This window comes from Sus scrofa, chromosome 7, assembly GCF_054392235.1.
Source record: "Sus scrofa isolate SSC_HxYL_T2T_F1_AM1 chromosome 7, Sscrofa_HxYL_maternal_Yorkshire_Landrace_v2.0, whole genome shotgun sequence".
Classification (NCBI taxonomy): Eukaryota; Metazoa; Chordata; class Mammalia; order Artiodactyla; family Suidae; genus Sus; species Sus scrofa.
In genome coordinates this window covers 72,711,290-72,737,102 of record NC_139389.1, presented here as the reverse complement: position 1 = coordinate 72,737,102, position 25,813 = coordinate 72,711,290, and the positions used below count along the sequence as shown (strand labels likewise).

General features: G+C 40.0%; 1 protein-coding gene across 13 annotated transcripts in view; it reads right to left on the bottom strand.

Annotated features, from left to right (window-relative positions):
• The window catches only part of RALGAPA1 (Ral GTPase activating protein catalytic subunit alpha 1), a 231,376-nt gene extending 214,716 nt beyond the window's left edge, over positions 1-16,660 (bottom strand). For 9 of the 13 annotated variants that reach the window (XR_014808956.1, XM_021099154.2, XM_021099150.2 and 6 more), the window contains exon 1: positions 16,064-16,660. Coding sequence is in view for 11 of the 13 variants with exons in the window: in XM_021099154.2 (XP_020954813.1) it covers positions 16,064-16,169 (106 nt within the window). In the remaining 2 variants the exon portion in view is untranslated. The remainder of the gene's footprint in view (positions 1-16,063) is intronic. The other 4 variants (NM_001444482.1, NM_001444483.1, NM_001444485.1 and 1 more) reach the window with 1 other exon arrangement.
• Positions 16,661-25,813: the final 9,153 nt, after the last annotated feature.

Below are 25,813 nucleotides of genomic sequence, written 5' to 3'. Positions count from 1 at the left end.
CCCAGGCTAGGGGTCTAATCGGAGCTGTAGCCACCGGCCTACACCAGAGCCACAGCAACGCGGGATCCGAGCCACATCTGCAACCTATACCACAGCTCACGGCAACGCTGGATCGTTAACCCACTGAGCAAGGGCAGGGACTGAACCCGCAACCTCATGGTTCCTAGTCGGATTCATTAACCACTGCACCACAATGGGAACTCCGTCTTTCTCTTTCTGACTTACTTCACTTAGTATGAGAGTCTCTAGTTCCATCCATGTTGCTGTTAATGGCATTATTGTGTTCTTTTTTATGGCTGAGTAGTATTCCATTGTTTATATATACCACTTCTTCTTAATCCAATCATCTGTCGATGGACATTTAGGTTGTTTCCATGTCTTGGCTATTGTGAATAGTGCTGCAATGAACATGCGGGTGCATGTGTCTTTTTCAAGGAAAAGTTTAGTCCAGATATATGCCCAAGAGTGGGATTGCTGGGTCATATGGTAGCTCTATGTATAGTTTTCTAAGGTACCTCCATATTGTTTTCCATAGTGGTGGTACCAATTTACATTCCCACCAATAGTGCAGAAGGTTTCTCCTTTCCTTCACACCCTCTCCAGCATTTGTTATTTGTGGACTTATTAATGATGACCATTTTGACTGGTGTGAGGTAGTACCTCATGGTATTTTTGATTTGCATTTCTCTAATAATCAGGGATGCTGAGCATTTTTTCATGAGCTTGTTGGTCATCTGTATATCTTCTTTGGAGAAATGTCTACTCAGGTCTTTGGCCCATTTTTCAGTTGGGTCGTTGGCTTTTTTGCATTGAGTTGTATAGGTTGTTTGTATATTTTAGAGATTAAGCCCTTGTCAGTTGCATCATTTGAAACTATTTTCTCACATTCTGTAAGTTGTCTTCTTGGTTTTTTTATGGTTTCCTTTGCTGTGCTTGTCAGTTTGATTTGCTTCCATTGGTTTATTTTTGCTCTTATTTCTGTTGCTTTGGGAGACTGACCTGAAAAAACTTTTGTAAGGTTGACATCAGAGAATGTTTTGCCTATGTTCTCTTCTAGCAGTTTGATGGTGTCTTGTCTTACATTTAAGTCTTTAAGCCATTTTGAGTTTATTTTTGTGCATGGTGTGAGGGTGTGTTCCAGGTTCACTGATTCACATACAGCTGTCCAGTTTTCCCAGAACCACTTGCTGAAAAGACTGTCTTTTTCCCATTTTATAGTCCTGCCTCCTTTGTCAAAGAGTAATTGGCCTTAGGTGTCTGGGTTTATTTCTGGGTTCTCTATTCTGTTCCATTGGTCTGTATGTCTGTTGTGGTACCAGTACCACACTGTCTTGATTACTGTGGCTTTGTAATAGTGCCTTAAGTCTGGGAGATTTATGCCTTCTGCTTGGTTTTTTTTCCTCAGGATTGTTTTAGCAATTCTGGGTCTTTTGTGGTTCCATATAAATTTTTGGATTGTTTGTTCTACTTCTGTGAAAAATGTCATGGGTAATTTGATACAGATTGCACAGAATCTGTAGATTGCTTTGAGTTGTATGGCCATTTTTACAAAATTAATTTTTCCAGTCCAGAAGCATGGAATATCTTTCTACTTCTTTGCACCCTCTTTAATTTCCTTGATTAATGTTTATAGTTCTCAGCATATAACTCTTTCGCCTCCTTGATCAGGTTTATTCCCAGATATTTGATTTTCAGGGGAATGCATACATCTTAATGATATTATGTTTCCAACTAAAGAGTTCAAAGTCTACTTCCTTCCTATAGATGTTATCCTTCTAGATTGTCATTTTGGAACCCAATAAATGATATTGTTGTTCTGTTGGGTTTTTGTTTGTTTGTTTTGTTTTTTGGGCTACACCCATGGCATATGGAAGTTCCCAGGCTAGAGAGAATCTGAGCCACAGCTGCAACTTATGCTGTAACTACTGCAACACCAGATCCTTCTAACACACTGCACCAGGCCAGAGATCAAACCTGGGCCGCCACAGAGACAATACCAGATTCTTAACCCACTGTGCCACAGCAGAACTCCATGTTTTGTTATTGATGCTTCTTTCCTTCTTCCTTTCTTTCTCCTTCCCCTGCCCAATTCCTTCTTAATAGGTTTTAATAGGAGAAATATTAGCAAAAGCACAGACATCAGAGAATGTGATTTCTGGTACAATATTACTAAAATGTAAAGTACCAAAGAGAGGTAACAAGAAGTTAAAAGCAATGTGACAAAGATAAAACACACTGTCAAAAATGAAAGTTTCATATCTTAGTAACCTGAGGATGATGATACCACTTAGACAAAAAGAAAAAAAAAAATTTAGATTGTGTAGACATTTGTTATTAGAAAGAACAAATCTAACAAACATACTAATTGCCTGTTTTTCTATTTTCTCCAAAGTCTATTTCTACCACATGATCCTTCTAAAAGAAGAAACATTAGACAATTATATATACATAGAAACATATACACACAAACTGTGATTGAATTTAGAATGCAGGAAAAAAAAAATGTTTTAACCAAAACAAAAAACAACCCAGTATGCTTTCTTTTCTAGGAAAATGTAACCCAACACTGAAAATGTGTAACCCAACATGTTTCTCTTTTCACTTTAGCTGCCAGGAAATCTAGGAACCAAATTCAATGCCCTATAGCTATAATCAGCTCATCTCTAGAACCTAATGAATGTCTAGTGAATTGTTTGTTTTATCACTAATTATTCTAGCCACATTTTATTCAGTCCTATAAACCATGCAAAATACTTTGGAGGAATATCCTTAATAAAAGAAATGATAATTCAAAGATGGCTCACAGGATTTCCCATTGTAGCTCAGCGGAAACAAATCCAGCTAGGAACCATGAGGTTGTGGGTTCGATCCCTGGCCTCGATCAGTGAGTTAAGTATCCAGCGTTCCCGTGAGCTGTGGTATAGATCGCAGACGCAGCTGGGATCTGGTGTTGCTGTGGTTCTGGCATAGGCCAGCAGCAACAGCTCCGATTAGACAGACCCCTAGCCTGGGACCTCCATATGCCACGAGTGCGGCTCTAAAAAAGACAAAAAACAAACAAACAAAAAAAAACAAAGACGGCTTACAGCACTTTCGAACAGCTTGTTTTACTAAGAAAATTAATCAATAACATTCTTTAGGTAAATAATCCACTCAAAAAATCATTTCTTCACAAATACATAAAGATAAAACATTTCAATGAACTCAAATTAATTTTTCAAAACAGGAGTCAAATTAAAGAATATAAATTAGAGGCTGGATCAAGATGCCAGAGGAGTAGGACGTGGCACTCACCTTCTCCCACAAACAATTAAAAAAAAAAAAAAAAACTACCTACACATAGAACGATTTGCACAGAACATCTACGGAATGGTGGCAGAGGACCTCAGACTTCCAAAAAAAAAAAAAAAGGTAAACCTTCCACATAACTGGGAAAAAAAAAAAGAGAGAGAGAGAAAAGGAGGGATAAAAAGGAATCAGGTTGAGACCATCACTCCTCAGAGGCAGTGGTGAAAAAGGAAAGGAATTCTCACTGCCACCTAAATGATGAGGAGATCAGCCAGAACAGAAAGGGAGCATCAAAGTCTCAGAAAAAAGCTCAGCAGCCAGTCTGGGAAGACCAAAGCAGAGAAAGAGCCACAAGACAATTGATTCCACCACCCAGTGCACTACAGCCTGAGACACTCCAGCAAGGGCTGAGTGATGAGATTTGGATAGGAAGGTCAGTTCTTGGGAGAGGATTAGGGATGGCTGTGTGGACGCAGCCTGAGGGGCCCAGGGAGCAGTGCCCTGCAGCCAAGGAAGCAGGGGAGAAGGTCTGGGCCTGCAGGAGAAGCAAGGCACCGTTTTTGGGGAGAGCAAGAAGAGGAGGGGTGGGATGGCCACAGGAACTTCTTTCTCTACACACATGGAAGCTATCAGGCAGCAGGGCGGGACCTCTTGCACAGGCGACGAGGAAAGGTGCAAACTGTTGCAGCCATCTCGAACTCTAGTAGTGGGCACAGCCTACCACTATTAAGGGTTCTGTGAATACTCATCACCTTTGGCCCTAGGGGTTACTCCCAAGGAGAGCCCTGTGTCCGAGCGCCACCCACTGTCCTCACCTCCCTGGGAACACACATGCCCCACTGTTGCCACTGCCAAAGATTCTTGGGACAGCCTCCGAGGGTCAGTGCCACTGCCAAGAGCCCTGCAACCAGGAGCATCCTGTTGCCCCGAACTGCCCATGAGACCTCGCCACTGTCAAGAGCCCAGCACAAAGATGCTGCGATGCCCATTGCCCCCATCTTCCTGGAAGCAACCACAGGCTAAACACCTTCACCCCCCAACATCACAGAAAATGGACTGCAAACACTGAGGAAACAAGACAGCAAGCATACAAACCAAAAGCAGCCTTCACACCAAAAAGATAGTAAACACTCAAAAGCTACCAAGGGACACTACCAAATACAAATAGCCCTCCAAGACTACAATAGATAACTGTTTTCCCTGAGCTCACAGAATAAGAAAAATGTAAGCAAAATAAAGAAGCACTAGAACCATTTCCAGTTAATAGGAGATTTCTACTGAAGGAGCAAACAATGAAACAGACCTCTGAAATCTAACAGACATGGAGTTCAAAAAGGAGGTAATGAAAATACTGAAGAAATTAAGAATGAATATCAACAGTAATGCAGGTTGCTTTAAAGAGGAACTAGAAACCATAAGAAGGAACCAAGAAAAATTAGAAAATTCATTTGCAGAGGCAAAAGCTCAGTTAAAGGCATTGAACAGCAGAATGAATTATGCAGAGGAACAAATAAGTGACGGGCAAGATAGAATAACAGAAATCACCCAATCAGGACAGCATACAGAAAACCAAATTTAAAAAGTAAAAGGAGTTCCCATTGTGGCTCAGCAGGTTAAGAGCCTGACCAGTATCCATGAGATACTGAGATCCCTGGCCTTGCTCGGTGGGTTAAGGATCCAGCACTGCCACAAGCTGCGGTGTAGGTCTCAGATGTGGCTCAAATCTGGCATGGCTGTGGCTGTGGCACAGGTCAACAGCTGCAGCTCCAATTCGACCCCCAGCCTGGGAACTTCTGAATGCTGCAGGTGCAGCTCCTAAAAAAAAAGGGGGTAAAGAAAGTGAAAGCAACGTAAGAACTCTACGGGATGATATAAAGAAGGCCAATCTATGCATAACAGGGATTCTGGTGGAGAAAAAAGGAGGGAGGGATTGAAAATATATTGGAAGAAATTATGGCTGAAAACTTTCCAAATCTAAAAAAGGAAACAGATATCCAGATACAGGAGGCACAGAGGGCCCCAAACAAGTTGAACCCAAAGAGACCTATATACCAAGGCATATTATGGTAAAAATGGCAAAGATTAAAGATAAGGAGAGGATTCTGAAGACAGCAAGAGAAAAACAAAGAGGTAATTACAAGGGAACCTCCATAAGGCTATCAGCTGATATACCTACAGAAATGCTACAGGCTAGAAGACAGTGGCAAGATACATTCAAAGTTTTAAAAGGGAAAAATTTGCAACCTAGAATACTCTACCCAGCAAGACTATCATTTAAAATAGGAGAAATAAAGAATTTCTCAAACTAAAAGAATACAGCAATAAACCCATTCTAAAAGAAATATTGAAAGGTTTCTTCTAAATTTGAGAGAAGATAAAAGATGAAGGAAATCCCAGTTGGAAAATAATCACTTAAATAAGCCAGTATACAGCTCAAAAACAAAAACTATTTTGTGAAAAATGATAACACAAAGAACAACAAAAGGATAAAATGAAGATGTAAAAAAGGACATCAAAATCATAAACTGTGGTGAAGGAAAGAAGAAAAATCTAAACTCTTTTTTAGAATCTGCTTGAGCTTATATGACTATCAGTCTCAAGGAAGCAGATATAGTAAACAGTAAACATACTTGAAAAACAGGGCAACCACAAAGCAAAACCAAGCAATATATTCAAAAAAACCAAAAAGAGAACACAAGTAAAATAAAAGGAAAGCACCAAACCAAAAAAAGAAAAGAAAAAGAAAGGAACAATGGATAACACAGAATCAACTGGAAAACAAGGCTTAAAATAGCAATAAATACATATTTATCAATAATTACCTTAAAGGTCAATGGCCCGAATGCTTCAATGAAAAGAGAGTGCTAGACTGATTTAAAAAAAAAAAAAAAAAAAGCCTACAATATGCTACCTACAAGAGAGTTAACTTAGGACAAAGGATACATATAAATTGAAAGTGATGTCACAGAAAAAGATATTTCACATAAATGGAAATGACAGGAAAGCAGGAGTCACAATACTCATTTACCAGACAAAACAGACTTTTTAAAACAAAGGCCAGAAACAAAGATAAAGTAGGGTACTATTTAACGACTCAAGGATCAATTAAAGAAGTGGATATTACACCCATCAACATAAATGCCCCTGAAACAGGAGCACCTGAATACATATAACAAATACTAATAAACATAAAAGGAGAAATTGATGAGAATACAATAACAGTAAGAGATTTTAACATCCCACTCATATCAAAAGACAGATCTTCTAGACAGAAAATCAGTAAGGCAACAGAGATTCTACATGATACAACAGAACATACTTAATTGATATTTTCAGGGCATTACATCCAAAAACAAGAATATACATTCTCTTCAAATGCACACAGAACATTCTCTAAGATTGACCACAAATTTAAGAGTACAGAAATTACAAGTATGTTCTCTGACTACATGTATCCATGAGGATGCAGGTTCAATCCCTAGCCTCACTCAAAGGGTTAAGTATCCAGTGTTGCCATGAGCTATGGTTTAGGTCACAGATGTGGCTTGGATCTAGCATTGCTGTGGCTGTGGCATAGCTGGCAGCTAGAGTTCCCATTTGACCCCTAACCTGGGAACCTCCATATGCCATGGGTACGGCCTTAAAAAGACAAAAAAAGAGAAGAAATCAACCAAAGGAAAAGAAATGAGAAAAAACTGACTCCATGGAGACTAAACAACATGCTACCAAAAAACCAATGGGTAAATGAGGAAATCAAAAAGGAAATTAAAAAATACCTTGAGACAAATGACAATGAAAACACAACCATACAAAAGTCTACGTGATGATGCAAAAGAAGTTCTTAGAGGGATGTTCAAAGTGATACAGGCCCTCCTCAAAAAACCAAAAAAAACTCACATCAACAACCTAAACTACCACTTAAAAGAATTAGAAAAAGAAGAACAAATAAAGCCTGAAGTCAGCAGAAGGAAATCATAAAGATCAGAGAGGAAATCAATAAAATAGAGATAAAAGAAAACAATAGAAAAAGTCAATAAAACCAAGAGCTGGTTCTTTGAAAGGGTAAGCAAAATTGACAAACCTCTGGCCAGACTCACCAAGAAGAGAGAGGAAAACCAAATAAACAAGATAAATTTTGTTTATTTAAGGAGAAATTAATTTCTTAATCTCAAAAGGAAAAATCTTGGAGTTCCCGTCATGGCTCAGTGGTTAATAAATCCAACTAGGAACCATGAGGTTGCGGGTTCAATCCCTGGCCTTGCTCAGTGGGTTAAGGATCTGGCGTTGCCGTGAGCTGTGGTGTAGGTTGCAGACGCAGCTCAGATCCCAAGTTGCTGTGGCTCTGGCGTAGGCTGGCGGCTACAGCTCCATTTGGACCCCTAGCCTGGGAACCTCCATATGCTGCTAGTGAGGCCCTAGAAAAGGTAAAAAGACCAAAAAAAAAAGAGAGAGAGAGAGAGAGAAATATCAATGGATATAAGAGAATACTATGAACAATTACATGCTAACAAATTTGACAACTTGGAAGAAATGAACAACTTTCTGGAAACATAGCCTACCAAAACTGAATCAAGAAGAAATAGATCATGTGAACAGACCAATCACTAGAAATGAAATTGAATATGTAATGGGAAAAAAAAAACACTCCCTACAACAAAAGTCTAGGACCAGAGAGCTTCACAGGCGAATTCTACCAAACATACAAAGGAGAACTTACCAATCCTTTATAAATTTTTCCCAAAGAGAGAAGAAGGAACACTCTGAAAGACATTCTATGAAGCCACCATCACCCTAATACCAAAACCAGACAACAATACTACCAAAAAAGAAAATTATAGGCCAATATCTTTGATGAATGTAGATGCAAAAATTTTAAAACAAAATTTTGGCCAACTAAACCCAACACATAAAAAAAAAAAAAAATACACCATGACCAAGCATGATCCATCTCAAGTGCACAAAGATGGTTTAACATACACAAATCAATGTCATTTACCACATTAACAAAAGTCAAAAACTACATGATCATCTCAATAGATGCAGAAAAAGCACTTGACAAAATTCAACATCCATTCATAATAAAAACCTCTTACCAAGTGGATATAGAGGGATTATACCTTAACATAATAAAAGCCATACATGACAAACCCATAGCCAATACTCAATGGAGAAAAGCTGAAAGCCTTCCCACTAAAATCTGGAACAAAATAAGGATCCCCACCCTTACCACTTTTATTCAACAGAGTACTGCAAGTCCTAGCCACAGCAATCAGACAAAAAATAAAGAAACAAAAGGTATCCAAATGGGAAGAGAAGAGGTAAAATTTTGACTATATGCAGATGACATGATACTATACATAAAAAATCCTAAGGACTCCAAACAAAATCTACTCAAACTGACAAATTCAGCAAAGAAACAAGATACAAGATGAAAATTCAAAAATCAATTACATTTCTGTATACTAACAATAAAATATTAGAAAAGGAATATAAAAAAACAGTAACTTTTAAAATTGCACCAAAAAAATTTAATACCTAGGAATAAGCCTGACCAAGGAGGTGAAAGACTTATATGCTGAGAATTATAAAACTTTAATAAAGGAAATTAAAGAGAATTCTAAGAAATGGAAAGATATTCCATGCTCCTGGATTGGAAGAATTAATACTGTTAAAATGGCCATACTACCCAAAACAATCTACAGATGTAATGAGATTCCTCAAATTACCCATGACATTTTTCACAGAACTAAAATAATTCAAAAATTTCTATGGGAGTTGCCATCGTAGCTCAGCGGTAATATATCTGACTGGTGTCCATGAGGATGCCTGTTCAATCCCTGGCCTCACTCAGTGGGTTAAGGATCCTGTGTTGCTGTGGCTGTGGTGTAAGGCTGGCAGTTACAGCTCCGATTTGACTCCTAGCCCACAAACTTCCATATGCCATGGTGTAGCCCTAAAAAAAAAAGTTACATAGAACCATAAAAGACCCAGAATTGCCAAAGCAATCCTGAGCGAAAAAAAAACAAAACAGGAGGCATAATTCTCCCAGACTTCAGACTATATTACAAAGCTACAGTAATCCAGATAGTGTGGTATTGGGACAAAAACAGTCATATGGATCAATGGATCAGAATAGAGCCCAGAAATAAATCCAGACTCTTATGGTCAATTAATCTTTGACAAACAAGGAAAGAATATAAAATGGGGAAAAGACAGTCTCTTCAGCAAGTGGTGCTGAGAAAACTAGACAGCTGCATGCAATTCAATGAAAACAGAACACACCCTCACACCATGCACATAATAAACTCAAAATGGCTTAGAGACTTAAATATTAAGAGTAAAACTATAAAATTCCTAAAAGAGAACACAGGCAAAACATTCTCTTACAAAAACTACACAAATGTTTTATTCAGTCATTTTCCCAAGGCAACAGAAATAAAAATAAAAATAAATGGGACCTAATCAAACTTAAAGCAATTACACAGCAAAGGAAACCATTAAAAAAACAGAAAGACAACCTAGGGAATGGGAGAAAATAGTTGCAAACTATGTACCTGACAAGGGCTTCATCTCCAAAATATACCAACAATTCACAGAATTCAACAACAATGAAACAAACAACCCAATCAAAAAATGGGCATAAGACCTAAATAGACATTTCTCCAAAGAAGACATATGGATGGCCAGTAGACACATGAAAAAACTGCTCATCACTAATTACTGGAGAAACGCAAATCAAAACTACAATGAAGTACCACCTCACACCATCAGAATGGCTATCACTAATAAATCTACTAATAACAAATGCTGGAGGGGATATGGAGAAAAGGGAACCTTCCTACACTGTTGGTGGGAATGTAAACTGGTACAACCACTATAGAAAACAGTATGGAGGTTCCTCAGAAAACTCAGTATAGAACTACCATATGAGCCAGCAATACCAATCCAGGGTATCTATCCAGACAAAACTTTCATTTAAAACGATATATGCACCCCTATGTTCACTGCAGCACCTAGCACAATAGCCAAGATATGGAAACAACCTAAAAGTCTACTGACAGATGAATGGATTAAGAAGATGTGGTACATATACACAATGAAATACTATTCAGCCATAAAAAAAGAACACCAATAATGCCATTTGCAGCAACATGGATGGAACTAGAGATTCTCATACCAAGTGAAGTAAGCTGAAAGAGAAAGACAAATACCATATGATATCACTTATATCTGGAATCTAATATACGACACAAATGAACATATCTACAAAACAGAAATAGACTCAGAAACATGGAGAACAGATTTGTGATTGCCAAGGGGGCAGAGGAAGGGAGTAGGATGGACTGTGAGTTTAGGGTTAGTAGATGCAAACTACTACATTTAGAATGGATAGCAAGGAGGTCCTACTGTATAGCACAGGGAACTATATCCAGTCTCTTAGGATAGACCATGATAGAAGATAATATAAAATAGGGAATGTACATATACATATAACTGGGTCACTTTGCTGTACAGCAGAAATTGGCACAACACTGTAAATAAACTATACTTTAAAAAATAAATACAAAGAGTTTATACAAATTAAAGAATACAATAGTGTCTAATGCCACTTATGTAGGATTACTTGGTAACGTTCCTTACTAATTTTGGATTTGCCTATCAAATCCTTAAAAATATATTTTCAGGGAGTTCCCGTCGTGGCGCAGTGATTAACGAATCCGACTAGGAACCATGAGGTTGCGGGTTCAGTCCCTGCCCTTGCTCAGTGGGTTAACGATCCGGCATTGCTGTGAGCTGTGGTGTAGGTTGCAGACGCGGCTCGGATCCCACGTTGCTGTGGCTCTGGCGTAGGCCAGGGGCTACAGCTCCGATTCGACCCCTAGCCTGGGAACCTCCATATGCCGCAGGAGTGGCCCAAAGAAATAGCAAAAAGACAAAATATATATTTTCATATTAAGTTAGATTATTTTACAGGCAGTTCACAATGACTCCTACACATTTTCAGATTTCCAGGCATATCTGTCCCAAGTTAATCTATACCATTTTCAAGTTATCTACTTAATGAATATATAGTACCTGTTTCTGTCTTTGTACATTACCTTTTATACCTAGTGAGCACTAGTTTATTTTTCTGATTTAAGGTACTTTAATCTGATTTTCTTTTTGAAAACATTAATATATTCTGATTGGCAAACAGCTACTTTTCACAGATAGAACCAATAATCAACTGATCATAAATTTCATTAAATATTAAAAGTAAAAATGGGGCCAAGTTGCTTTGTATTAAGCCAATTTTCAGTCTCATTCATTTAAAAGAATGTCTTATTATTGGCATCTGATGTTCAACATCTTGAAAATGGCTGTTTGGGGGGGGGTGTTTTCTTTTGTTTCAAGCAAGGACAGACGTCAGATAAGGAAAGTAATTCCTGACAGATGGCAAATAAATGTGGTATACACCTTCGACTGCTCCAATTTACTAACTTAAGAGTTTCCAGGCTATGGTAAGAGGAAAGGGAATCCAGGCAGTCAATGTAATCCAGGAGTTGAGAAAATGAGCTGACTGTCCAAGGAAAACAAGATAACTAGAATCCACAGAGCAGAGCACCAAAGAGGAGAGAGCTGCACACAGTGGGAATCTAGAAGACTGGAGAGGGTTCCCTTTTAGTACAATCATAAATACTTGTAAGGAAACTTCCCAAGACAAGAAAAAGAACTATGTGAAAGAATTTGAGAGAACAATACAGATGCTCACATAATATAGGGAACAGTGCATGTTCCTAAAAGCTGGAATATAGAAAAAGAATCTTTAAAAAATGAAAAGAATTGATATCAGTTCTTTTCAAAAAGCTATGAGAACTTACAATATCCTAAAATACTTCATAATATATTAATCTAATATTATTACTTATTAACATGCCATCAAAGGGAATTCAAAAAAGAAGGGAGGGGAGAAATAAGTTTAGGGAAAAACAGTGAAAAACTTCACAAACTTCACAAAATCTTTTTTTTTTTTTGTCTTTTTAGGGCGCACATGGAGGTTCCCAGGCTAGGGGTCCAATCGGAGCTGTAGCCTCTGGTCTACACCAGCCACAGCCACTCGGGATGTGAGCCTCATCTGCGACCTACACCACAGCTCACAGCAACACCGGATCCTTAACCCACTGAGCAAGGCCAGGGATTGAACCCGCAACCTCATGGTTACTAGCAGGGTTCGTTAATCACTGAGCCACAACGGGAACTCCCTCACAAAATCTTTATAAACCCACAAATATAAGAATGTCAATGACCCTCATCACAAGAAATATTAAGAAAACTATTTCGGAGTCCCCGTAGTGGTGCAGTGGTTAATGAATCTGAATAGGAACCATGAGGTTGTGGGTTCGATCCCTGCCCTTGCTCAGTGGGTTAAGGATCTGGCGTTGGCGTGAGCTGTGGTGTAGGTTGCAGATGCGGCTTGGATCCCGAGTTGCTGTGGCTCTGGTGTAGACCAGCAGCTACAGCTCCAATTAGACCCCTAGCCTGGGAACCTCCATATGCCACAGGAGCATCGCTAGAAAAGGCAAAAAGACAAAAAAAAAAAAAAAAAGAAAACTATTTCATGGGACATCTTGATCAAATTACTCAAAACTAGTCATGAAGAGAAAAACGTTAAAAGCAGTCAGAAGATGAAGAAAAAAAGGAGATACATACAGAGTAAGATTAGAATGATAGCAGACTTAACCAGAAACAATGCAAGCAAAGACAGTGGAGTAAATTCTTTAATGGACAAAAGAAAAACGCCACCAACCTAGAATTCTAATAATACCAAAACATCTTTCAAAAAAGAAGGAAAAATTAAGACTTTTTCACGCAAACAAAAGTACAACCAATCTATGATCAGCAGATTATTACTACAGAAATATTATAGGAAGCCCTTCAATCAAAAACCAAATGATGGTGGAGTTCCCACTGTAGCACAGTAAGTTAAAGATCTGGCTTGTCTCTGAAGGCACCAGTTTGACACCAGGCCTGCCCCAGTGGGTTAAGGACCGAGTGTTGCTGCCGCTGTGGCAGAGGTCGCCACTTTAGGATTTAAACAAGACTTTATTTCCATTTTTTAGTAATTCTAACTTCCAGTTCCTATAAATCAAACATACATCAAAACCAATAAAGACAGCACACTTAAATCTAAATCCTTCAAGAGTCAAGTTATGTAAATTCAGCTAAAATCGTTCTTCAGTGGGAAGACATGCCAGGACAAAGGTTTACAGCAGATGTTTAAATTAGTTCTCACATATCTGGATGCACTGAAATCTCCAATAAATATTCTGAGTGAATGGCAGTTCAAAGGTTAAAAATGTAGTTTAGCTGGGACCAAGCAAAAATTAAAACTTTTCTTAACTGGCAATGCCTCATTATGTTGCAAATTACTTTCCTCATACTGTTACTTTTTGTAAAACCTGCACTTAACTTGCAAAAAGGATTTGAAGTGGCTCTCCCACTAGTAAAATGGGTGACCTCTCAAGACATCTTTCATTGTCATTCTACTCTCTCCCATTCATTTTCTTAGGAATTATATTAATTTCAAACAAAACAACCATTTAAAGATACAGAATATTTTACTCAATTAATATATTAGAACCAAGTATAGGTCCATCTTTTTTTTTTTTCCCCAATATTTTGACAAGGTTTACCTCAGCACTATTGTCAACTGGGGCTAGAATACTGTTGTGAGGGATTATCCTATGCATTTTAAGATGTTTGGTAGTGTACTTGCTACCCACTATATGCCAGTAGCACCTCCCCCATTTGTTCTGTTACAACCAAAAGTGTCTCCAGATAATCTCATTGTCCCCAGGGGAGCAAAATTGTCCCTAGCTGAAAACTTCTGTTCTAAAGCTGCTTAAGTGCAGTAATCTCTTGGTATGGATGTCAAAAGCATAAAGTCCTCCACTTGAAGGCTGTGAAGGTTATTCTAAATGTTTATATACCATATATACTCCATTTCTTTAACCCATAAATTACTAAAAAGCAAAAGAACTTTTTTTTAATTTTATTTTCAAACTGAGGAAGCTAGCCCCTGCAAAATAGCTAATACATAATTTAGACCACGTCTCCAAGGTGGAAAAAACTTCTATACCAAAGATGTATATATGAACCACTCTAACCACTCGATAATTAAAACAGTTAATTTAAGAAATGTCAATACTCTACTGGAACTCAACCTAACAGCTCTGCCATTACCCCATCTTCAGTTTGTCCCAAGTAGTGTCAAGTTCCATTAAGTCTTCAATTTCACACTGCCATTATCTGTGGTAAATCTCCTACATCCACACATTAACAGTCTGTCTCAGTCTCCTAGTCAAATTTTTTTTCAATGACTTAACTCTCAAGCAGAAAAAAAATAAAAAGGTCACAATCTCGATATTTAGATTTATGTTTTCTTGAAAAAATATCTTTTTACATCATTATACTGGATTTAATTGCTTTCTTACTATTCCACAGGAATAAGCACAATTTACTTGTGACATAGATTTTCTGCTATAAACAGAGAAAGAGTAAAAAACAAACCAGAGACATGAAATCTGGGCTCCAGTTCTGGCTCTGCCTCCTAGTAGCTGAATGACTAATATTTCCAAACTTCAGCTTTCTTATTTGTAAAAACGGGAGGATAATAATTTCCCTGCCTTTAGAGTTATTGTGAGAATTAATTATAATTTATGTGAAGTCATTCTGTAAATATAATTTGCACCATACAAATGCTAGGTGTTACTGGCGGTGTCCTGTGGGTATGAGTAAACAATAGAGTAGAGAAGCATGCACCTCGAATATGGAATTTATATCACTGAATAAACGTCACCTGTCAAAACAAGCATTCGTTAGGAAGAGAGCTTGAGATGATAAACTTTGAACTAGGATTCAGGCATCTGGGTTCTAAACTCAGTTCTGCTATTAACTCTCTGTATCAACACAGGCAAACTAACTTCCCTTTTCACCTCAAGTTTCATGTACAAAGATCCAAGTACTGGACCAGATATTCCATAAGTATTATTACAGCCCTTATCAGCCCACGAAATGACCAAGTACCCCAAAAATTCGTTTAACACTATATCCACAACTCAAGAGCAGTTTGGTCGGCCAGCAAAACAGAAAGCAACAAAACAGTAAGAAAACTGTAATTAAAAAGAAAATTTTATATAATTCTCGTAAAGCAAAGGACGATATAAACTACCTTGTTTTCTACGATTAATAATAGTTCTGACTCTAAATGGCCGTAATTACCAACAAGGTGCACTAACAAGGGCGGGGTTCTTTCCCACAAGCTTTTTGGGAACCACCCACTTCCCAAAGAGGTATAACTGCTTCCTCCTGGCCCTCCTTGGCCAATAAACTTGAAAGATTAAGGTTTATATTGTCTAAGAGATTTTTTTTTTTTCACTTGGGTGGGGATGGCAGTAGTCATGTGACAAACATACCCTATCAACACCATTATCCGCAACCCCAAGTCTCCCGAAAGTCCAAAATGACCTAAGGTTTGAGTAATAAGTGTTTCTTAAAAACAGTTCGAGGTATTAACCCAAAACGAGATAAAGCTGTCTTAGTGCGATTAGTGTTTGCCAACTGCCAAGTGTTCCCTTGCCCAAATTATCCGCCCTCCTACGTCTCTGCAGAGGCTACGCCTCGCCCTCCACTCCCGCATCGCGCCAGGGCTGGAGGGAGAATCCCCAAGGGGTTCCCAGGAGAGAGAAGGCCGGGCAACCCAGGCCTCCGGGCGTCGCCAACCCTCGCCCCTCACCAATGACGATGCGCAGGTGCTTGAGACGGGTCAGGGCGTCCTTCTTGGTGTCCAGCACCTTCTGGGTAGACTTCTTCACGTCCCCGTGCGGCTTCTTAGAGAACATCCTGCCGCCGCCGCTGCCACGGCCGACTCCGGCCCCCTCGCGGCTGGGTCCCGGCGGCGGAAAGTGGAGAGAGTGGGCGGGGAGGAGACTAGCGTGAGCCGTTCATTCACTCCCCAGCCTTGCGGGCCTCGGAGCAGCCGACTCCTCCCAGATCCAGGCCAGGGCCGCCACCTCCGCCCGCCTCGCGCGGCGGCTGCAAGGTACCTTCGGCTCCGGCTCCAATATGGCGGATCCCCTCTCCCAGCCCCGCACGGAGCGACGGAGAACCGGGCTGGTCGCCCGCCGCCTCCGCCCGCTTCCTGCGGCCGCCGCTCGCCTCCACAGGTCGGGCCCGAGACCCGGGACCCGGAGCCGCGGAGGTGGGGCTCTCGGCGGCAGCGGTACAACTCCTCTCTCCCTGAGGCCCCCTTAAGGTTAAAGCTTCTTTAGCAGCTTAGACCCTGCAGGGGCCGATACGGAGATGGAGTGTGGTGATGGGGTTTCACGACTTTGCCGTCGGTGGCGAATGGTCCCCGTGGCAACCGCCTTCTGACGTCAAGGGTTCTTGACGTCATGCCAGCGTGAGATCACCCTTGGTATTACCCTCCTTTGGTTTCCTGTGGAAGAAGCCAAAGGAGGAGCCCAGCAAAGTCAGGGAAGGTAGTTCCTGCGTGCGCCATTGTTAGCATGGTGACTCCTAGCCAAGCGCTCAGAGTAGTTTTTGTTTAAAAAGGTCCTCCGTCTCCACTGTTTACTATGTCACTTAAGAAGTAAGTAACTTAAGAACATAGCTCCAAAACATCAAAGCAGATGTGCAATATATTTCGCATGCCAATTCCGAAGGCTTTGGTTGTAACACTCCTTCATTTCCTTAAAATGAATTTTGATTAAAGGATATTTGTTTGTTTTGTAAAGGAATGATTAACAATATCCTGTAGTTTAGAGATTTGTAGGATTTCAGTACATCCTCTTGGTTAAAATTATCTTGCATAAATAAATGAGTTCTCACTAAAGCCTATGGTCACAGAAAAGTTATAGGGAAAAGATACCTGGAGAACTTTAAAAGTTTAATTTTCTTAATATGTAGAAAGTTCACAAATCCAAGAGAAAGTTGCTAAGACCTAGGTAGAAAAATTAGTAGAAAACAGGGGGAAAAAAATCACACTAGTGGATTCTCAACCAAAACATGAAAAACATTCACTGATAATTTTTGTTTGTGGTAACACCTGCGGCTTATGGAAGTTTCCAGGACAGACTGAATACGAGCCACAGCTGTGACCTATGCCACAGCTGTGGCAACACCATATCCTTTAACCCATTTTACAAGGCTGGATATCAAACTGGTGCCTCCAGCAGTGACCTGAGCTACCCGCTGCAGTCAGGTTTTTAACCCACCGTGTTACAGCAGGAACGCTTATGGATAATTTTTTTTAAATAAGATTAAAACAAATTTTAAACAGCTTTATTGAGATGTAATTGATAAATGATAATCCACACATTTTCAAAGTGTACAATTTGGTGATTTGGACATTTGCACGCACCCATGAAAACATAAGCACAATCAAAATAGTGAACATATTCATCACCCCCCAAATTTTCCTCTTGCCCCTTGGTAATCCCTCCTTTTTTTATCTTTTCTTTTCCTTTTCTTTTTAGGGCCACACCTATGGTATGTGGAAGTTCCAAGGCTAGGGGTCTAACTCCAGCTGCAGCTGCTGGCCTACACCACAGCAACACAGGATCTGAGCCTTATCTGCCACCTACACTGCAGCTTGCAGCAATGCCGGATCCTTAATCATACTCAAGGCAAGGGATTGAACCTGAATCCTCACAGACACTATGATGGGTTTTTTTGTTTGTTTGTTTTGTTTTGTTTTTGTCTTTTTGCCATTTCTTGGGCCGCGCCTACGGCATATGGAGGTTCCCAGGCTAGGGGTCCAATCGGAGCTGTAGCCACCAGCCTATGCCAGAGCCACAGCAACGGGGGATCCGAGCCGCGTCTGCAACCTACACCACAGCTCACGGCAACGCCAGATCCTTTAACCCACTGAGCAAGGGCAGGGACCGTACCCACAACCTCATTGTTCCTAGTCGGATTCGTTAACCACTGCGCCACGACGGGAACTCCTGGGTTCTTAACCTACTAAGCCACAACAGGAACTCCATAATCGCTCCTTTCCGCTGTCCCACCCCAGTTCCCCACGGGAACTCCTGGGTTCTTAACCTACTAAGCCACAACAGGAACTCCATAATCGCTCCTTTCCGCTGTCCCACCCCAGTTCCCCAGGCAATCACTGATCTGCTTTCTGTTACCCAGAGTTTTAATTTTCCAGAGTTTTATATTAAACATACAGTCTCTTGCACTCAATATAGCGTTTCTTTGTTTTGTCTTTTTGCCATTTCTTGGGCCGCTCCCGCGGCATATGGAAGTTCCCAGGCTAGGGGTCGAATCGGAGCTACAGCTGCTGGCCTACGCCAGAGCCACAGCAACGAGGGATCCAAGCCCCGTCTGCAACCTAACGAGGGATCCAAGCCCCGTCTGCAACCTAACGAGGGATCCAAGCCCCGTCTGCAACCTACACCTGCGCCACGGCTCACGGCAACGCCAGATCCTTAACCCACTGAGCAAGGCCAGGGATCGAACCCGCAACCTCGTGGTTCCTAGTCGGATTCGTTAACCACTGAGCCAGGACGGGAACTCCAAATATAGCGGGTTTTTTTTTTTTTAAATAATGTAACATTTTATCAGTCAAAATAGGAAAGTTTGTGTTTAAATTAGCTATCTTGCTCCTGGTGAATGAAGCAGCAGACACTCCTAGTGCTTACTAGAAAGAAACATTACTTATATAAAATTTGACATTATGTATCAAGACACTTAAAAATGTTTATATATACTTCGATTTGTTCCACTTTTAGAACTATCTAATATATCAAAAATGGGAAAAATATTTATGTAAAAATAATGAAGCATGATTTGTAACACTGAAAGATTGGAAACTTTGTCCATCAGAAAGGACATAAACGTCCAGTCAATGGAATATCATACAACTGTGAAAATTATTCATAGGAAGACATTTTAATGATATGAGAAATAGTCAAGACAAAATTAAGTGAAAAAGCAATGCAAAGCTGAAAATTTATCATCAGAACTGTGAAAGAAGTTATGCGTATAAAATGTAGTTAGAAAAAAGATGGAAAAAACTCCCAAATTGTATCTGCAAAGTGAAATTACAGGTGATTTTAATTTTTTCCTTATATTTTGCTTAATTTCTTTTCTTTTTTAACTAAAAGCATATATTGTTTTCACAACTTAAAAAACAAAAGTCTTTTTAAGGAAAACTAAGAAAATATAATGTACTGGAATTCCCATCGTAGCTCAGTGGTTAACGAATCCGACTAGGAACCATGAGGTTTTGGGTTCTACCCTTGGCCTTGCTCAGTGGGTAAAGGATCTGGCATTACCATGAGCTGTGGTGTAGGTTGCAGACGCAGCTCAGATCCTGCATTGCTGTGGCTCTGGCATTGGCCAGCGGCTACAGCTCCAATTCCATCCCTAGCCTGGGAACCTCCATATGCCACGGGAGCGGCCCAAGAAATGGCAAAAAAGACAAAAGAAAAGAAAAGAAAGAAAATATAATGTATTAATTTTAAACTCAGAGCAAATTGATGTGTATGTAGCTTTTGAAAGCAAAGGCTTTTTAAAAAAATATGTCCATGAACCTGACTAGTATCCATGAGGACGCAGGTTCAATCCCTGACTTTGCTTAGTAGATTAAGGATCCAGCATTGCTGTGGCTGTGGTGTGAGCCAGAAGCTATAGCTCCAATTCAACCCCTAATTGGAAACTTCCATATGCCTCAGGTGTGGCCCTAAAAAAACCAAAACAAACAAACACAAAAAACTATGTCCTATCATGACCCAACACAGAATAAATATTTGTTGATTTTTAAATTGTTTCTGTTACAAAATGATTTCTTTTTGATAGTGTAAGAGTCATATAACCCCATGATTCTGACTATCACTTACTGGGTGATTTTAGACACCTATGTCCTACCTGTAACCCAAGTCTCTTTTCTGAGCTCCCATGAGCTACTCAAATTTCATTCATATATACAAAACAGCATTTATCATCTTTGTCCCCCTCATTTCCAAACCTTTTTTTTTCTGGCCACACCCACAGCATGTGAAAGTTCCCATGCCAGGGACTGAGGATGTGCCACAGCTGTAACCAGAAGGACAGCAGTGACAACACCAGGTCCTTAACTTGCTGCACCACAAGGGAACTCCTCTAAATATTTCTTGATTTGAGGGTCCCTGCTGAAGCTCTAAAACGACACTTTCAACATGTTACCCTTGCCAGGTGTGTGTGTGTGTTTGTGTGTGTCTTTTTGTCTTCTCTCCATTATTACAACCTTTATTCAGACTCACCCCCACCCCTCCACCACATCTTAGTAGGATTTGAGCGTCCACTCCTTTTTAAGTAAATTTAAGAGTTAAAAAAAAAAATTCCCAGGGAGTTCCCTTGTGGTTTAGGATCAGGTGGTTGCCACTGCTGTGGCTCTGGTTACAGCTATGGTACAATTTTAATTCCTGGCCCTGGAACTTCCACAGGCTAAGGGCATGGGAAAAAAAAAAAAAAAAAAGCAGTAGTCTTCTCTTCTTGCAATCAGTACTTTGAACATCTGTGTTAGTGAAGAAAAGACATAGCAGGGATAAATTGAGACATTTTCTTTCTTTCTTTTTTTGGTATGGATATGTATTTGCCTAGGGATATATTTTCCAGTCAGGAAATGCATAGCACTTTGGATCAAAGAACAAAACCCATATTGAGGGACTAACTTCAGAGAAACTATAAACATATCCAGATTTTATAACTTGCTCCACTTCATAGTGATTATTACAGTCTCTAAGTTTGTTAAAATGACGCAGGAAGAGCAGACCTAGACTCTTGCTCTTTCTAAACTTATAGTGAAGTTCGTTTGTTTGTTTTTAATAAAAGGTAATTAGCTACATTGACTGTAGAGGATATATGTTGGTTTGCCTGCCTGCTGGTAATCATACCCAGAGTTTCTGCTGGAAAGCCACTCTTCTCTTGGTTTCATTTGATCTCATGCCATGCTGCCCTCTAGACTTCAGTATTCTAGCACCCTGGGCAAAGTGTGTTAGGGATGGGCCCATGACCAGGTCAGTCCATTATGCTCACTCCTACAACTATTGAAAAAGAAAAGCTCTCTTTTTCCAGAATGAAGGCCTAGAACTGCTAGGAACCAATGTATGAAAAGAATCTGCTGGGGATAAAGCCAATACTCTGAGAGCAAAGGGGATAGTTAAGAGAGTGAGTCTTGGGAAGTTCCCACTGTGGCTCAGTGGTTAATGAATCCGACTAGGAACCATGAGGTTTCGGATTCGATCCCTGGCCTTGCTCAGTGTGTTAAGGATCCGGCGATGCCGTGAGCTGTGGTGTAGGTCGCAGACGCGGCTAGGATCCCATGTTGCTGTGGCTCTGGTGTAGGCCAGTGGCTACAGCTCTGATTAGACCCCTAGCCTGGGAACCTCCATATGCCATGGGAGCGGCCCAAGAAATGGCAAAAAGACAAAAAAAAAAAAAAGAGAGAGAGAGAGAGAGAGTGAGTCTTATTGATTGGTTTATTGATTGATTGGGAGGGGTCACATCCATGGCCTATGGATGTTCCCCAGCTAAGGGGTGAAATTGGAGCTTCAGCTGTCAGCCGCAGCTCAGGGCAATGCCGGATCCCTGACCCACTGAGCAAGGCCAGGGATCAAACCTATATCCTCATGGATACTAGCCAGATTGATTTCTGCTGCACCACAACCAGAACTCCAAGAGAGTGAGTCTTGATGACATTGTTTGGGCACTTGGATCCAACTTGCCTAAAGTACCATGATCTTTTCTATTTCACAGGTCGATAAAGTCCTTATTTTTCTTAAGCCAGTTTGAGTTTGCTTTCAGTCACTTGCAATGAGAAAAGTCCTGACTTACAAAATGTAGAGATAATCTGCTAGGCTGAATAGGGAGTGAAAAGTTAAAAAAAAAAAAAAAAAAAAAAAAAAACCACCACCAAAAACTTTTTGAAAACAATAGGGCAGCCCTCTTCTGAAGCCCTCCAGCAGCACTTGAGTTTTCTCAACCAAGACACATACCACATTCTATATTGTGGTCATTCTATGCTTCATCTCCTTTATGTCAGGCTATAATCTCCCATTAAGACAGGGTTTTAAAATTGTCTATGTTCCACAATCTCAGGTGGATTTAAAAACAAAAAACAAAAACTTTTTATGTTGGTCTAGTTCAACTCTGAGGGTTAAATTGCTTTTAGAGTCTTAAAATATCAGAATGGTGTATATGGTTGAGACTAGAATAAAGATGCAAGGAATCGAGAAAAAGGAAAAGAAAAAGTAGTTTTTACTAAACATTTCCATGATTCATCCATGAAAGAGAAAAGGGACCATAATTTGTGGGTCGCCAGAGACTTAAACAGAAAGATAAACTTGGAGACAAGGGCAATTCATTCTGTCCTAAATCTATTATTATCAAGAATATTTTCACACAAGTTTATGTTTTCATTAATTTGTATATGTTTTATATGCGATATCATATCCCAGGGTGGTGGTTGTTTTTGTTTTTGCTGCAAACAACAACAAAAGTTCTTGGTAAACAGATATTTTCTACAAAATTAATCATACTTTCCTTTTCTACTACTTGCATTCTTTTTTTTTTTCTTTATTTATTTGCACCTCATGTAAACATGGCTATGTCATTGCTTTTTTCCTCTGCAAAGAAAATTTCTGGATATCCTATTACTCTGATGGAGCCACCCAAAGAATCTACAAAGCTGAAAAAAAAAAAACAGTGAAATTCTGAATGTTATAAATTGAAATTGTTCTTAGACACGTTCCTCTATAAAATAATTTCCTTAAGAGTGAGCCTGCTTGTTTGCAGAACTGTTTTCCTCACCCAAGCCTGGTCCAGCATTGTCCCTGCCATGGCTCTGGTGGCCTGTATGTTTATATCATCAAAGTTAGAGTTTGTTTTGAGGAAACATCACAATAGTGGAAAGGAATTTGGGTTCTTGTTCCTTTCAGCATCTGTTTTCTCATTCCTAAGATCAAAATAAAGTTTGCCCTTAGAATTTTGTGAAATTCAGGAAATAATAGTGTTTTCAGTCATGGTCTTTAGAATTAGATAGATCTGCACTGGACATTTTATTTCAGAACTTACTTTCTCTGGGATCCCTGGCATAGAGTTTAATCTAAGCCTCATTTTCCTCATACGTAAACTACTTAAGTAATTGTGACAATTAGGTAAGAAATGGTGTTGAAAGTTACTTCTGCAGTGGCTGGCACATCTTAATCTTTCCTTTCCTTCCCTTTCCTTCATAGACTTTCAATGGGGAATTTGTGTAATTGTTTAAAAATTTGCACTCCCACTATCTTGTATCCCACCTTCTTGCAAAATATCCTGTGCAAAATGCTTTCAGTTAATACTTGTTGAATGGAAAAATGTGTCAGTTCCCCTCCCTTTCTCTTGCACAGGCACCCAGTGAAAATTTAGTGAATGAATGAAACAATTTTAGAAAAGGAAAAAAGAAACATATTATTAAGAATGATATGGCTGGCATACCTCTTGCAAAACAATCTGGTGTGAATGTAATTTTGACATAGCATGCCCAGCCTGCCTCCTGATTTTCTTTTTTTTTTTTTTGTCTTTTTGCCATTTCTTGGGCCGCTCCTGCGGCATATGGAGGTTCCCAGGCTAGGGGTCTAATTGGAGCTGTAGCCACCACAGCCACAGCAACTCGGGATCCGAGCCGCGTCTGCAACCTACACCACAGCTCACGGCAATGCCGGATCCTTAACCCACTGAGCAAGGCCAGGGATTGAACCCGAAACCTCATGGTTCCTAGTCGGATCCGTTAACCACTTTGCCATGACGGGAACTCCAACAGACCTCTTTTTAAAAAATTTTTTTTTATTAATGTATAGTTGATTTATAATGTTGTGCCAATATCTACTGTTCAGCAAAGTGACTCAGTTATACACATATATACGTTCTTTCTTTTTTGGCTGCCCTGCAGCATGTGGAGTTCCTGGGCAAGGGACCAGATCTGAGCTGCAGTTGTGACCTAAGCCACAGCTGCAACAACGCCAGATTCTTAAACCACTGTGCTGGCAGGGAATTGAACCTGTGTCCCAGCACTCCTAAGATGCCACCAATCCTCATTGCGCCACAGGAGGAACTCCTACATTCTTTTAAAATATTCTTTTCCATTATGGTCTATTCCAGGCTATTGGATAGGATACCCTGTGGTATATAGTAAGGCCTTGTTGCTTATCCATCAAACTTTTTTTTAAACAATTTAAAATGTACAGGAAGGGATTTCTTGTCGTGGCTTGGAGGTAATGAACCTGACTAGGATCCATGAGGATGTTGGGTTAACTCCTTGGCCTTGCTCAGTAGGTTAAGGAGCTGACCTTGCTATGGGCTGAGGTGTACGTCACAGACTCGGCTCAGATCCCTCGTTGCTGTAGCTGTGGCGTGGGCCTTCATCTACAACTCTGATTCAACCCCTAGCCTGGGAAGTTCCACATGCCAAGAGTGCAGCCCTGAAAAGACCAAATAGGGAGTTCCTGTTGTGGCTTAGCAGAAACGAATCTGACTAGGAACCCTGAAGTTGTGGGTTCAATCCCTGGTCTTGCTCAGTGGGTTAAGGATTTGGCGTTGCCATGAGCTGTGGTGTAGGTCACAGAGCAGCTTGGATCTGGTGTTGCTGTGGCTGTGGTGTAGTCCGGCAGCTGTAGCTCCGATTAGACCCCTAGCCTGGGAAACTGCATATGCCACAAGTGTGGCCCTGAAAATCCAAAACAAATACATAAAATAAAATAAAATACCAAATAAATAAAAACAAAAGAGAGTAAAATGTACACAAAAATTGGGCCTGGCATTACTGGGGCTGTGGTATAGCCTGGCAGCTGCACTTCCAATTTGATCCCTAGACGGGGATCTTCCATATGCTGCAGGTGCAGCCCTAAAAAGGTAAATAAATAAATGAATAAATGGAGAGAGATTTTTAAAATATGCCAGTTCTTTCCAACTTGATCTGTAGATTTAATACCAATCAAAATCCCAGTAAGCTATTTATAATCAACATGCTGATTATAACTTTCTGTCATTCTTACTTAAAACCTTCAGTCTAATTATAAGAAAAACATTAGACAAATCCCAACTGGCCAGTGCTCCTCAAAACAAAGTCTGAGAAAGTGTCATAGCCAAGAGGAGCCTAAGGAGAAATGATAACTAAATGTAATCAGGTATTCTAGATGAGATCCTGGAAAATAAAAAAGAACATTAGGTAAAAACCAAGGACATATGATAAACTAAATAGTTGAGTTAATGAGGTATCATTGTTGGTTCATTAATTGTAACAAATGTACTACACCATTTATAAGTAAAGGAAACTAGATGCAGGGACATATGGAAACTCTCTATTAGTTCATTTTGAAAATTTTTAATTTTTTTAATTTTTTGCTCTTTAGGGCTGCACCTGTGGCATATGGAATTTCCCAGGTTAGGCGTTGAATCAGAGCTGCAGCTGCTAGCCCACACCACAGCCACAGCAATGCCAGATATGAGCCACATCTGGGAC